General features: G+C 40.6%; 1 protein-coding gene across 1 annotated transcript in view; it reads right to left on the minus strand.

The window, feature by feature from the left end:
- Positions 1-1,270: 1,270 nt before the first annotated feature.
- The window catches only part of DHRS12 (dehydrogenase/reductase (SDR family) member 12), a 27,674-nt gene continuing 13,545 nt past the window's right edge, over positions 1,271-15,399 (minus strand). Inside the window, 5 exon segments of the mRNA XM_010077021.1 lie at positions 1,271-1,398; positions 4,049-4,186; positions 5,493-5,583; positions 6,136-6,240; positions 6,753-6,814. Of these exon segments, the coding sequence (XP_010075323.1) occupies positions 1,271-1,398; positions 4,049-4,186; positions 5,493-5,583; positions 6,136-6,240; positions 6,753-6,814 (524 nt within the window).

Consider the following 15,399-nt stretch of genomic DNA (forward strand, 5'->3'; position numbering starts at 1 on the left):
TTACAGCCATGTGTGGAACAGCAGTGCGACTTTGTTGGGTTCTGTATGTAGTTTGCTATCAAACACACTCGGTTCAGGAGAAAATGTGTTACCGCTATAATTACTAATAGTCTTGGCTTTGCAGTAAATCTGAAATACGTAAGACAAAATGAATCCCACCTGAATGTCTTAGTCTGAGGTGGTTGTCTTCAGCATCAGTAGAAAGATGTAGGAATGAAGGGTTGTTTCTTAAACCAGATCCAGTAAACCACTGTGAAAAGGCCTGTTTTCTCTCTACTGATTTACAGTGAGAATCCCAATGAGCAATTCAAATGTCCACAGGTCAGGTAAGAATAATTCCATCTTCTGTGTCTGAAAATAAACAGTTCCAGGCAAAATACAACCCTCGCATCAGGAGGTGGACTCCTCTAAAACCTATGCCCCCCCAGTGTTCCCCTCCTCCTCTTAATCCACTTATGATGATAAAGCAATTCCCTTTGATCTTTCACAGAAATGGCAAGCACATACAGCTTAGCATGTAATTTCTTTTCATGCCTAGAGTCATGCAGCCATTTCTCTGCTGGATCCAACCCTGTCTGTGTGGAGTGGTGTCTTGACATAAACGGGATAATAATTCAGCCCTGGCTCCATAAAGTAATGTGGAAGGCATTTGGCAGTGTTCCTAAATTCTTGCTGTTTAAACATGAGGAAGCAGATCACTTCTGCATACCAGCATTGATTTATAGAAACTGAAGGCCATGAGGAATCCTTCCATTTAAACTAAGCAGGCAATGCAAGAGTTTCTGCATTCCTGGTTATAGGTTTGAGCCCAGTCACCCTGATGCAGTGAAAGAAGCCACCAACTTGTTAAATACAGTGGTTAAACATTGTTTAAAACATTTACTGCTTCTTTCACAAGGGCTACTGAAGGTAAACTCCTGTGCATTTCTCTGTGCTGAGTGTTTTAAAAGATTTTGGGTAACTTCATAAAGTCTTGGGTCTTATTTTAATACCTCCAAATTTTTCTTCTAATTCAAAGAACACAACCTTACTGTGCCTGGAGACAGCAGGTACGTATTCACAATGGGAGAGACTCAGCAGCGGGGGAAGAAAAAAGAAATCCCAGGCACCACTCTCCCCCATGATGAGAACACCTGAACACAATTTATTTTTAATAGGCCTGTGGCATCCTACTTCCTCTCACCAGCAGGCACACTACAGTACTGTCACTGTGTAATTAGAAGCTTTATGCTTCTGCTGTGTCAGTTAATGTATCTATAACTTGGTGACACTAAGTTCCTGTAGAAGTGGATTTAAACTTCTGGGAGATTTCTTCCAGCACTTCCATCAGCTTCTCCTCATCTTCTGGTGGACTGTGGGTGCTTGCCAGGGGTAGGTGTGTAGGGACTGGTTGCCTGTCTGGAAGAAGAAAAAAATTTAAAAACCCTTATGGGTACATTATGGGAGCTGGACCCAGTGATCCTTAGGGATCCCTTCCAACTTGAGATATTCTATGATTTAACTACCTTTCCTGGCACAAAGGAGATTTTTCTGCTAGGCAATATACTTCCCAAACATACCTCATAGTCTTGAAGCCAGGAAACTTACCTTTTAGATTTCTCTAAAGAATGTTAGTTATTATCTTCAAACCAGAAATTAAACTAATTTAATTTGTATTCTGGATCTAGAATGATTGTCCTTTTGCACAGTATGACTTCGCCTGGGGAGCGAGAGACCTCATTTGCAGCTAGGGACAGGTTAGATAAAGGAAGGCCTTACTGGGAGGTTTACACATGCTCCCTGTAACTAGCATAACTCCTGTAGACAAAGACCAATAACTTGAGATTATTGCTGCAGGCAGAGGTTGTTTTTCAGCATGAGACAGGGATTTCCCCTGCCTCCTGGATAATGTTTTCAGTGCTACACAAACTCCCCAGCTGGGACACTGTAGTTGGGATATCTTAAAATGCTTACTTTCACTAATTGCCCAATCACCCTAAGTAACATCTATCCAATATAAAGATATCTGACCAAAGTTGCTCAATTTGATGCTTTGATGGGTTTTCCAAATCTCATACTCCTTGCTCTGTGTAAATACAGCTGTATCACCGTCCATTCCAAGGTGTTTTTCTCTCCAAAACCCTGTACATTATCTAGGTCCTGGAAACCTTACAACAGTGCTCTCAGATGTCTGTGAAGCAACCATCAGAGCACTGGTGCAGCATTGTTAGTCTATTTAATAAGTCCATCTTCCGCAATAGCCAGCTGAGACGAAGAACAAGCTGTTGCAACACTGTGCAGCAGATTTCTCTGAAAACGTTATCAGGCTGCCATCAGGCTTCCCAGGGGAGCAGAGAGTTTGCTCTCTTAAGAGCAAATGTTGCAACTGGCTGTACACTTTCTGCTCATGGAAAACTGAAGAGAAAGAAGCATGCAGGGGAACATTCCCTTCTCCATTACTGAGTATTAACTACTTCCTATCTAACTGTAGTGCTTCCAAGAGTCTGTGCTAAAGTTTGAGAACTCTGTGTGAAAGCCAAGTTCAGCATCATGGAGATGCTTCTAGTCTTTAGAAAGCAGGCCCCTGTCAAACAATTTTTTATTTTTTTGACAGATGCAGAGAATGCTGGTTGTACAAGTCATGTTCTCACTTCCCTTTTTCCCCCCCCCCCCTCAGGAAAAAAAGATTGCTGGCTTTGGTTTGCACTCAAAAGGAACTGAATAAATGAGAACTGAGGAAATGGAAGGGAAGGTGTGACTGATTCAGGAAATGGCCGTCTAGTACCACAGACTCTGCTCTTCTGGTCAAGTGCTCCTGCACACAAAGCCCTTTACTGAACAGGCCTGAAGAGGGCCCATACTAAGGGCTGTCAGATGGCTCTAGTCCTAAGGGCTTCTGAAGGGCAGAGAGAGAAATAACAGACTTCGCTATTTGATAAGCACAGGACACGGACACAAGACTTATCTTGCAGCCTTAAGAGAAGCCATGCCAAGACCAAACCTCTCAAAAGTAATTATCTGTACCTAAAGAGCCAAGGTGTATTCCCTGTTTACTAAAGCTGGGGGCAGAGAAAGGCAAGAGCCTGATGGAATTATGATCTAGAACAAGAATAACTGAACAAAAGCATTAGGACCAGAAGAAGGTGACAGGTGTACGAAAAAGACAAAGCCCGGTTCTACAGAGAAGACTGACCAGCTAGGATGTAGGGCTTCTGCATGCACTACATGATGACATGAAAAAGGTCTGGTTAAATATTTGTCAACCAACCCTGTGTGACTGTCTGGGAGGAGACAGAAAGAACAAAGTCAACCCAACTCCGGAAAAGTCTGAACTTCCTGCTGCTGTGTCAGAAATTCAGTGGATCAGGATTTGAGTGACGCATTCAAAAAGAAGTACTGGGCTCCTGTAAGCAACTACCCTGAGCTTTTCCTTTCTCCTACTAGACTGACCTGCATCGCCGTTAAGATATTTATGCTTCCAGCTGCTCGTACTAAGATGCCTGTCATTTGCCTGGGAGAAAAGAAAGGCTCTACCGTATTTTTCCATTCCCTGTGCTTACAGTGCCAAAAACACCACTGTGCTCAAGTCTCTGCCCAGTGTTAAAGAAAGGGGGAGTTGGCAGTTTTAACTAGCACAGAACAGTAGGAAGAACGTGTCACAGCAAAGCCAACCCCCACTGCTCCTCAAGAGGGATGCTAGTTTCCCAGTGTCATAAAAGATGCTGTTTGACTGCTGTGATTCACCTTCCCTTGGCACAGTCCTGCATGTAGCCCCATTTTCTTTAAAAAAAACCAAACAAAACAACCGTCCCTAAATAAATACTTTGAAGTCTCTATCAGCTACTTTAGAGGACAAAAGCAGGAACCTAACAACTTAATACAGTCCTTCTCTGGTTGCACAATGCTCACTTGAACCTTTAGTCTTGGACCAATTTTGAGAAATACTTTATCCTTTGAACATCAGTTGCCTGGTCAAGCCTTGATCCCCTTCCAGGCCAGATGGCGATCCTACAGTTCAGGGAGCTTAGGGATCTCCACTGCTACGCACTGCAAGACTCTGCCACCTTACCTTGAAAGAACAAGCCGCTCGGTAACTTTGTTGCTTCAGACGACACTGCCAACCACACAACAGTATCAGCTCCCTGGGCCTCTGTGCGCAGGTTATTCTTCATCTTCTGATAGAAATCTGGCATTGACGATCTCACAGCTATAAAGAATAACAATGGAATGGTAGTCTGCCATGCAAAGCCTTTTTGATTAAAAAAGAAAAAAAAAGGCAGCTTCAAATTGCCACTGTGAGTGCAGGGAGAAGACAAGGCACAGCTAGGAGTACAATGACTTGTGGTGGAATTGTACCAAATTGACAGATGATCCACCAGTTGTTTGTTTGGCCCAAATTACAGGGACAAAACTAATAAGAGCTGAGAGCAGGATCAGCAAGAGGTTCCTGAGCCAATTCCATTCTAAATAGCAAAGACAACATGGGGAAACAGAAATACTGAAACCCAGGTATTCTAACAGGATTTTTAGCTCTTATTTTCTCACCAGTTTTAGGAAACCAGTTGCAGTATTGTATTTAGAAACTCTGTGGTGAACAGTACCTAAACCAACTCCAGAATTCATGTTTAAACTCTGGTTTCTTTTTATTTGTCCAGCAGGTGACGACTGAAGGCCCATCCCCTGCAGCTGTTGATTTTGGGGGGTTGGAGAGTCCTTAAACTTTAAGGTGGGATAACCTTGTGGTTCATTAGGTTTGAAATCAAAAAGGGATGTGCAAAAATAAATGTATTTTAAAGAAAAAGAGATAATAGGTTTATTCAGTTGGAAAGGGCAGTTTTCAAGCTGAGGTAAATGCTTCTGTCATCAGAAGCAAATCTGGTAAACTGCATCCCTGGAAAAGAACTAGGGATTGGATTGCTAGTCTGCATCCCAAACTTGGGTGTTAGGGGCTGGTAACATACTGCAGAACGCAACATGCATACTGGATAACTGATGCTGGCCCCTCTGCTGAGACGCAGTCACTGAAGAACAGCTGCAGCTCAGACAAAGGGCTGTCTGGCCAAACAAGCTGCTTCTCTACAGCAGTAAATGTTTAGAGGAAGAGCAGAGAAACAGAGCTTCCACAATGGCGCGTGCTCCCTTTTCCTTTATGCCCTCACAAATTCCCAGTGTCTGCACATTGGCACTTGGAGAGGCAGAAGCTCTTTCTGTGTGTTTAACAATTCCACTACAAATGTAACTTAAAAGTTACCTTAATGCACTATGGCTCTGCTGCGCATTTGCATGGGGCAGGAACCTTTCATCACCCATTATTATTCTCTGGCTATACATATATAGCAGACACTGTGCAGAACAGAGCTACCAAGGGGACACAAAACTACTTCAAGCACCAGTCTGGAGCCAAGAAATCACTGCAGCTGTTACAGAAATCTACCAGAAAGTCTCATTTCTCTTTGCTTTTAGACTAATCCTGAAAAGAGAAAAATATAGTCAGAGTGTCAAGCAGGTGTTACCTGGAGTGTCGGCCCAGCCAGGGTGCATAACAGAGAAATGGATGTTTCTGTGAGTCTTTGCCCATTGTTCTGTCAAGACAACTTGCTGTCTCTAGGATAGAGCAAAAAGAGCCAGACTAGAATCAAGTTCAATAGCCTGTCCACTAAGTCAGTTCCCAAGGAGATAAACTACATCAAATGTGCTGTAAATAACAAGGCATTTATGTATAGCAGAAATATACCCTTGCTCATCCTGACTGAATTTACTAGATAATTTTGTCAGAGACCATCATGGTCATTGCAATCCATATCCGGGCCACAAGCTTACTTTTAAAGTGGTTACACTGCTTTTACTGACCATGTCCACTTGCAGACTGCAGGTAAAAACTAAGCAGGCAGAAAGGGTTTGTCAGCTAAAGACAGTTTTTTCCCCCTCGAAACTTAAATCAAACCAAATGAAAGACGAGCCAAGCTCTCCATGCAAGATGATGTGTGCTCATAAGTGCATGCCATCCTACTCCTGAAGATTATTGCTTATGTGTCTCTTTATAGGTTGGATGTAATGGGAAAGCAACAGTGAAAAAACAGGCTTTTTGCAAAGCAGATGGTATAAGCCACCTAGCAAACAAGTGTTGGGCTCTGTTTTCAAAACCATGGACTGTACCTTGTTTTGTGCATACACCATAGTTCCATCAAATGTCCCATTTCCGGACTGCAAGTCACATATATTTAATTTTTGAACTAGCATGCCCCCAGAAGAGACAGTTATCTGTAATCAAATGAATGACAAGCAAATAATGAATGAAAAGCAAAAGCAGAAACTCCCCACAATTGCACTCATGCATGTAATGTGGTCTTCAGGCCGTATTTTGAAGTCTCGAGGAGCAGGATTCCTCTGTATACTCTTGCACTATGCTTGTGCTCATGTGTGCAGCATACCTGGAGATGAGGTCAATGAAATAGAATTTGTTTAAAAAAGTTATTTTCATTCAAAGTGGTGTCAACTTCATGATTCTTCCTTTTCAAAAGTAATCAGGAGAAATAAAATAGCAGAATAGCACTACTTGTAGTTTAGTTTAGCACTTATAGAAGGGTTGAGAGTAGCAGGCAGGAGCTTTGCCTTGGAGAAGGAGGTCGTTGTTAGCAAAATCCAAGACTATTCTAGAGATAATTACAGCGTTACAACTAATCCGGCATTGCTAGCACAGTAATAGAAATGCTGTCACAAACCAGAAGATAAGAATAGCAGAACACTGCTTTTCAACAGCATCACAGACTCACCACTCTGGCATCAGCTGCTTCTTCCAGGAGGGGCAGCAGGGCAGTTGTCAGAATGTATGTACCTACAAGACAGACAAGCACCAACATTAACTTTTCTTTTCAAAAATTCTTTCTTCTCTCCCCACCCTCTATAAGAACCCAGAACCCAAAGTTGCTTTTTTTCTGAAACTTGATCTGAATATAATGATGATTTATTTGCTGCTTTGCCTAAAACATACCAGCTCAACTTGTAGTGGTGCATGTTGCTGCATACTTACCGAAAGGCACGAGTTATTTTATACTTTTATGTTTATTGTACCTATAGAGCAAACTGCTCACTACATTCAGTCATGATGCTGAAGGCAAAATGGCTTAGGTATGGATTTCATTGGGGGTGAGGTGATGCCAGTGAAGAAATAGGGAATGCATTTGTGTGGCATAGGTACGCATATCCATGCTGGGTCATGAACAAGAGAAGGAAACTGTGCTTCACACTTGTGTTTCTTAGGCCCTTGCATACGCACTTAAGACTGATCCATTTTTACCTTCTTATTTTGAAATTACTCAGTGTACTCAGACACTTCTTATTTGTGTTGCACACAAAAACTGCCTCTTAAATCCACAGCATGACTATTACAAAAGATAAGGAACCCTTGGGGGGAAAAATATTAATGTTGCGTGCCCAAGGCTGAGCTAAGATTACTTGAGGAAACTTAACTGTGTCCTTCCTCACTTTCATCGTGTTCATTTTGCATAGATTTGTACACACCACACAAATATACTCCATTACAGTTGTTACCATGACCAGCAAAGTTTGTTATTCAAAACATTGTTTGACTGCTAGTGTGTTTGAATCAGACACACCTAATGATGTTTCACCCGCTCAAGCGCAGCACAGGGAATTTTGTTTGGTTTTATTTTTTTTCCCCCTTGAAACTGTATTTAAAAAAAAAAAAGTTTAATTCAAAATGAATCTAGCCCCATTTAGTCTAGCGTTTCTTCATCGAGTATAATACTCCCCTCTCATGTCTTCACAAATGGCTCTAGTTCAACAATTCTATGTCAGCGACAAACATTTTTTTCCATGAGCTACCAAGGCCATGTTTTTCACTAGACACGAAGATTTCAGCATGTGTCTTTATAACCTCTCTTCCACAGAGGCAATGATATCACCCAGTTAAAACACAGCATGTTTATAAATATGCTACCAAAATTAAACGTGTTACATGCTTGGTGAACAAAACTGTTCAGTTCGCCCGTCAGTCACAACAGTCTTCATTTTCTCTGTATAATCAGAGGGACATCCATATGCACACAATACATTTAAAACCCTGGAAAAATCAAACAAAGCAAATGCAAAGCAGATGAGCAAATGCAGCCTGTCTTCAGCAGAAAATGAAAGCAAAGGCGGTTCCCAGTGAATAATGAGAGCCCATCCAGTCTCCCCTGCTAGTGGCGGGGAGACTGAACGATGACATCATTAGGACAAGAACTACCACTCATTGTCATGGGAGACTGTGCTGCGATGTAAAACCAAAAAAAAAAAACACAAAAAAACCCCAAAAAAACCAAAAACAAACCACAAAACACTTCAGTACAAGCTGAGAGCTTGGATTAAATTCTGGTTTGCTATGGATTCTTCAAATGCAAAGTAACATCACGTCTTGGTTAAATAAGCTGCATTTCCTAAAGGCAGAGCTGCAATGCACCAGCTATGAGATGCTTGATTTTACTGTCCTGCAGATTAATTTACACTTTTAAGGGGCTTCATGTTGTCTTGTTAATTCTAAAGGGATGCACAGATCAATGCATTAATATTGCCTCATTAACAACTGGAGTTGGTTTTGTTTTCCAGCTGGATGAGAGAAATCTTCAATACCAAAAATCCTGCTTATAGCAACTACAGCTTGTCAGAAGTTTGTGCTTATTTAAAACCACAAACTGCAAAGCCAGCATCTCCTCTCTTCCTCAAGTTTATTAACAATTCAGTAAATCCCACAGAGCCAGAGCATTCAATCTTTTTGCCCCACAAAACCATTTGCTTTGAGACAGAGCACAAAAAGACCAGTTTTGACCCCAGCTTCCTATGCTAAGCACTGGTATCTCAAAACACACACAGATGCAATGCATCAGGCATTATGACTGAAGCATTTAATTTCTCCCAGTAGTAAATATTTCACCAACTATTGTCTAACTATTTTCAAGTGTTCAAACACAAACTCCTTAGTACTTTAACAAAGATACTTGGATATTATACATTCCTATTTGCATGGGCTGGTCTGTCAGGCAAAAGAGCCTGGACAAGAAATTCAGTACAATAATAGTAGAATAGCTATACCTTATTAATAATACCTTATTAATGTAATTTGATAGTTACATTCAAGAAAATAGGAAGAATGCTGCATTCAGTAATACATAAATTAATTTCTAAGTAAAAGGGGAAGCTGCAAATGAATGTGTTGCCTGCCACAGTCCTTATAAAAACATGAATTACATTAACAGTCTAAAACCAAAAAAATAAAATGTTCTTATTTTTAGTAAAAATAAATTGCAAGAAAAACCAAGACTGATTTGGTAAGAAGAAACTGCATTCCTCTCTCCCCCACCTACGGAAATCAAGACAACATCCAAATTGTATTTCCTTTTGCTAATAATCGATTATTAATATCAATGTACAGGACATCTGCCTTTCCAAAATGAACACTTCAGCATTCTAGTACGTTTCCTTGACACAGGGAGCTACAAGCACACCTACAAGGCAGTGCTGGGCATATGGCTGTACTATCGGCACCTATGATTGTGTGACAGAGGCCGGACTCTTACACATCACCTTTTCCTGCCATTGCAAAGTATATTGCCAACATGGCCTGAAAGCTTGACTGCCACTGGTGTTAACAGTGGGGAAAAAAAAAAATTGCAGTTCAAACAGTATACAACACTTCCCTCTAAAAAGGAATATTTGCTGTGCCACAAAGGAGTCCAGCAAGATGAATTTGTGAGCTTGCTCAGAAGCAGCAGGGATGCAGAAAGTGGTGAGTAACTGTCCAGTCTATTACCCCCACATACAGAATTTCATCTTGCCCTCATTGAACTCTGCCGAGGTGAAGAGTTGACTAGAGAAACCTGCTGGACAGCTACAGCCCTGTTCCATGTAATGAGGTTTGACACACTACTTGCTGGCCATGTTTTCTCCAGTTAAAGAGGCTCCTGGGATTGATGCACAATTTCTTTTAAAGATAAACATCCTTTCAACATTTGCTTTTCTTTGGAAAAATTCCTGTAAGTTTTATGTCTTGAAGCTGAGCTCACATACTAGGAAATCATATAAACACAGTGTAATTAAAACTTTCCTATAAGGATACAGCAATTCCACCATGACACTCCCTCCCAAGTGCAGATCATATTAACGTTTAAGTTTCATGTTTGCTTGCTCAAAAAAAAAAAAAAAAAATTGAATCACCATGCATCCCTTGTGACCTGTTTTGTAATTGCTCCACTTGCTCTGAGACCTTCTCAATTTAGTTGAGCAATCTGATATTTTGTTCTAATTAACAACTCCCATTTTTGCCTCCATACAGTGAGCTCCTCTGTCAACCTGTATGAGCAGTCATTCAGGGGTTTCACAATCAGAGTGAAACCTTGATGCAGGTGTAGAAAATGAGAAGCTATTATAGAGATAAACATTCAATTTGTACACTAAATTGTTTAAAAAAAAAACAAAAACCAAAACTACAAAAAATCATCTTGTCTGCTTCATAAAGTCTGAAACATAATTAGGCTACCTTTCACATGACCTGAAGGAGAAGCTGAAGGGACTCTATGGAAAACACTATTGTTAGGTCTTGTGGGAAGGTAGCTCTGCATGTTCCTGCAACTGTTGGTTGACCACAGATCTCACTACCTCTACCACAGCACAGACAAAGTGAAAGCTATCCCCGTGCAAGGGACAGAAGGCTACTACAGTGCATTAGACACTGGTCTTTCCTACAGAAGGCTACAAATCTTTCTGTACTAGAACATGAAACTAAGCAAAACACAGAAAAGCCCTAACAGAAAATATAAACAACCACTGCTAAAGCAGATTTCCAAAATGCTGGTGTTGTAACTCAGCTTTAGCCTGATAAAACCTAGAAGACTCCTTAGGATTCATGTATTTCAGAACTGGCAATCAACAGGATATCACCTATACTAATAGTACATGAACACATACACCTATCTGCTTTACAGATTTTAAGTGACCCCAAAACCTGTACTTGAAAATTGATTTACAAAGAAAATTATGGTTTCAGCAGGAGCATTGTAAAGCCACTACCTGTTTATAACATCAAATTAATTGATGATGCAATTATTGCAGATCCAAGTGTCTTAGTGAATTCTAGAATAGTTTTTGCTTGATGTTCTATCTGGCAATTAGTGGTAAATTGTTGGTGATGTTTTTAATCTGCTAACATTCAGATAAGGGCAGGCAGCCAGCACCACACTCGGTGAAGCTTTCCATCTGCCTGAGCTTTGCAGTGTTATTAGGAACAGTGTTATTTCAACTGTGAAAAAAGTGGTGACAAAAAAAACCCCCAAACTTTTATTGTACAGATTTCAATGGCTCATTCATCTGGTAAAAATCAGTTAAATTGGCTTGCTTTTCCTATGTCCAAGTCTGAAAAAAAAACCAAACTGACATTCTTCCTTCACCTGGTTATCTTTTCAAGCCTTCAATTTATGCAGTTCCAAGTAAGAGACATGCCTGAGTCTGTTTCCTGAGTACAAGATCAGGAATGAAGATTTTAATGTGCTGTCTCTGAGGGTCACTTCCACCACACCGGCAATAACTATGAGTGTATGGCAAGAGCCAATGAACACAAAAGACAAAGCAAAGGTTGACATTTCCCTTGAATTACAAAACTCAGCTCAATGAGAGTTCTTCTGTATCCTGGGAACCTAGGCTTCAGTATAGCTAGTTGATTTGCAATTATATTCAACCTTATCCTGTCATGTAGCATCTCTCAACCATAAGTATCAAAGCTCTTTAGAAAGAAAATTGGTGTCATTGATGCCTTTTCACAGGTAAGGCTGTCTTGCCAAAGAGCAGGCACTGACCCTATGGCAGACTGACGGTATTCAAGCTGCCTGACTTCCACCAAGTAGTTCAGAACACAGTCCCCCAGGCAACACTGGCCTGTGTGAAACACCTGTTTGATATTGTTTATGTGTAGGAAAGAGACCGATAGACATCCATACGGGTTAGGCAATCTGCCACAGATGGGCTGTACTGCTACTGTGATAGAACAGCATCTTATTTCCTCTGGCCCTACCCCTTCTTGCACAGAGAGTAAATGTATGTGGCTATATTATTAAAACATGACAGCACATTAGACTGAAGAAAAGATGCATACTGGGAGGATCATTTATTTATCTCTGAGTCTGTTTTAGCATCCCCTTGGCTGGTAAGTAGCAATAAAAATGTAACATATATGCCATTTTTCCATGTCAACCAAGAAGATGTGTTGAGTAAAAGTGAGGCAGGCTATAAAACAGAGGAACAAGGATTGTTTCAGCTACATGTCTAGTGCTTCAATAAGAACATGCTGCTGTTGCCTCCTTTTGCCTACCAATGCTGACAGGTTTTTTCCAAAATGACTGAATACTGCCAGTTTGAATAGTCTCTATTGGGAATTTTACTAAAATAAGCAAAATAAATTTAATTTTTTTTTAAAAGTGTTGAATCAAAAGTCTGCAAGTCTCATCAGAAAGAACAAGTGCTTGTTGCTGCCCAGCTGCTGGATACAACCCTGAGTACAAGGCCAGCCCACAAAAGGAAACAGAAGGGCAACAACACACAAACTAAAGGATACACATAAAAAACCTGCCCATCAGGATCAGCAGCTCCCCAGGAAATCTACCCACATCACCCCAAGCCAGTCACTCAATTTCATACCAAAGGTATGATTCAATCAGCAATGTGCCATGTCAGGCTTGTGTCTGGCTAGTGCTCCCACATTACAGTCGAAGTGTTCCACTGTTACCCTGCTCTCTACATCTTCACTGAGCTGCAGCAATCAGAGCAATAATTCTTGGGGATCTAGCACGGGAAAAAAGGCAAGACATTTCATGTGACAGCAACAGCAGAACTAGAACAAGCCACACAGCATTTGTGCCCGAGCCTCACTGTAAGGAACCTAGGCACCAGCACAGATACGGCTGCCGCTGCCAGCTCAAAGCAGTTTACATTTTGAACTTGAGTATTAGACAAACCATAAAAAAGCCTGAATTATCTACCTGTATTTTGCATTTTCATGACCTTCACCCACCTGTATATTCTGACAACACCAGAGAGAACTCTGCACCTCCTATTTCAGTAAGCTGTCCTCAATTAGCCAGTCAGTGGTGTTTCATGTTAAGGGTAGTTTACTTTCTATTCTAACCAGTATTATTTTTGTACATATTCATCTTATCTACCAGAAGACTTATACATTCTTTTTTGTCCCATTTATGTGCAAGAAAAGATCAGGATATAAAGCATGTTTCACAAGTCAGATGATCAATTTGAATGCAACTCTAACATCCATTATGCTCAAAAACAGACTAACAAGTCAGTCAAGAGGAAAATATTCCTAGATTGGATTTAAAAGCTCCACAGCATTACAGACACCTAAATGAGCAAGCCTACAGCTTATATAAATGTTAATCAGATATCAGATACAGAATTCAAAGACTCTGCCCTACATTTAAAGCATGTTATAGTCCAGAGTCTTGCATTCTTAGATAGTCACAATCTGCATGCTCCTTTACTAGACCAGAGCTAAGATCCATGGTAGAAACTCACACTAACAGTGAAAGATGGAAGGAACACCCTGAATGTGAAGATCTGAAAAAAATATTAATATTATTCCATCTTATTTCACCAGAAATCAGGCAGTCATGAGTTATTGTTTCCATGCTGCTGATGAGGGGCACAACTTCATATTTTCAAAACAGGGGTCTTAAGCCCACGTCGCCCTTCAGGCTTTAGCTTTTCTGGGGAAAGAGGCAGAGAGGGGAATTCAGTTTGCTCTCTCAGACCACATTTTAGTTTATAGCCAACCTATATAACAGCCATATCTAATTTAGCCAAGTTTTTCTCTGGGAACCTATAACCACAGATAGTTACTGATACAGAAATAACTTCTCCGAAGTAAAGCATGCCCAAAGGCACCTAGTGCTTAGGGAAATGTCTTAACACCGCATCTATTCTGACACACATTTCTCCATACAGCTTTCTCCTACTCTGACTCCAGCAGATATGATTTATTACCCCATTCCTGACTTTGAAGAAAAAAAATTGCACTGTTGATAACATTGGTCCTTCATATGTGTCTGATCTGCTAGCACAGAAGCTTTCTCTTGCACAGCCAGCCTCTTCCAGCTCAACCAAGTCTCATTCTGTTATAAAAGCTTCAAAAAAATGTAATCCTTATTGTTGCCTAGAGAGAACCAGTCCAAGCAAACAACCCAGTCCTCGTCCCAACTCTGCAGAAGTTGGACAACAGAGGATGACCTGTTTTAATCATACCTGCTCAAATGTGCAATCACCTCCTTGACCTTCTTATACAGTCATGCAGCAAGTGATACACAAATTAATGAAAGATCTATATGTAACATTCATAAAGGATAATACAGGCATTTTCCTAGGTCACTACAATCATAATTCAGCTTCCTCTGTGCAGCTGTGTTAACTCTTGCGGGGCTGATTTACAGCTGGGAAAGCAGAACTTGCTGCTTCTACTTGTGTGATAAAATCTAATTCAAGTAATGCACTAGTACAGTTCCTCAGCAATTAACTTCCTCAATGTTTAAAACTAAACCAAAACATGCTTTCATGTTCAGACTGTTACACTTGTTTCACTCTGCATCTCTCTGGAACAACTGCACCTTTGCACATGGCTGGATTTTTGTTTGAAAGACCACAAGAGGGTTAAACTAATTTACGGTGAATAAATTTCTCAAGGTAGTTCTTGCACTTCCGCAACAAGGGGAAATTTGATGGCAAAATAAAATTAATTTTGAATTTTGACCATGAGAAACAGAAGAATGTTAGCAGAAGATTAATTTGAAGAAAACGAATCAGTGCTTTTATACTTGAATTAATTGTCAGTTTAATATAGTCAGACCTGCAGAAAAAACAAGCTGTATGCACCGTAGCAGCTAAACACAAGACATTTATACCCAAGATGTCAGTTTTCAAAAGTAAACAGGAGTTAAGGAAGCAACACAGGAAAAAGGCTAACAATAAAACCCAAAAATGGTTTCCAGGCTATATTAATTCTATAAATGCACAATCTTTATAGCCTAAGCTTCCCCCCTCCTCATCCCAGATATTGATGAACAGGAGGAAAACACAGAAACAAAGAACCACAGCTCCTCCTTAATGTGTCACTTCTGAATATATTAAAGAGTCTCTTGAGAAAGCCACCTACCCTGCATGAAAGCAGAGGGAAAAGAGAGTGTCAGGACTGTCAGTTGATGCAAACACCACATCTCTCTTTGCAAGAGGTGCAGATTTCAGCCCTACAGATATCAGTGGTGACAGGCAGCTCTTCTCTCTGCTGGATGGCTTTTTGCTCACATCTTTTCCATGGCTTTTATGGGGGTACCTTCCACTTTTTCAGTCTTACCTTCTCATCCACATCTCCTC

This window comes from Pterocles gutturalis, unplaced genomic scaffold (genome assembly GCF_000699245.1).
Source record: "Pterocles gutturalis isolate BGI_N339 unplaced genomic scaffold, ASM69924v1 scaffold16273, whole genome shotgun sequence".
NCBI lineage: Eukaryota > Metazoa > Chordata > Aves > Pterocliformes > Pteroclidae > Pterocles > Pterocles gutturalis.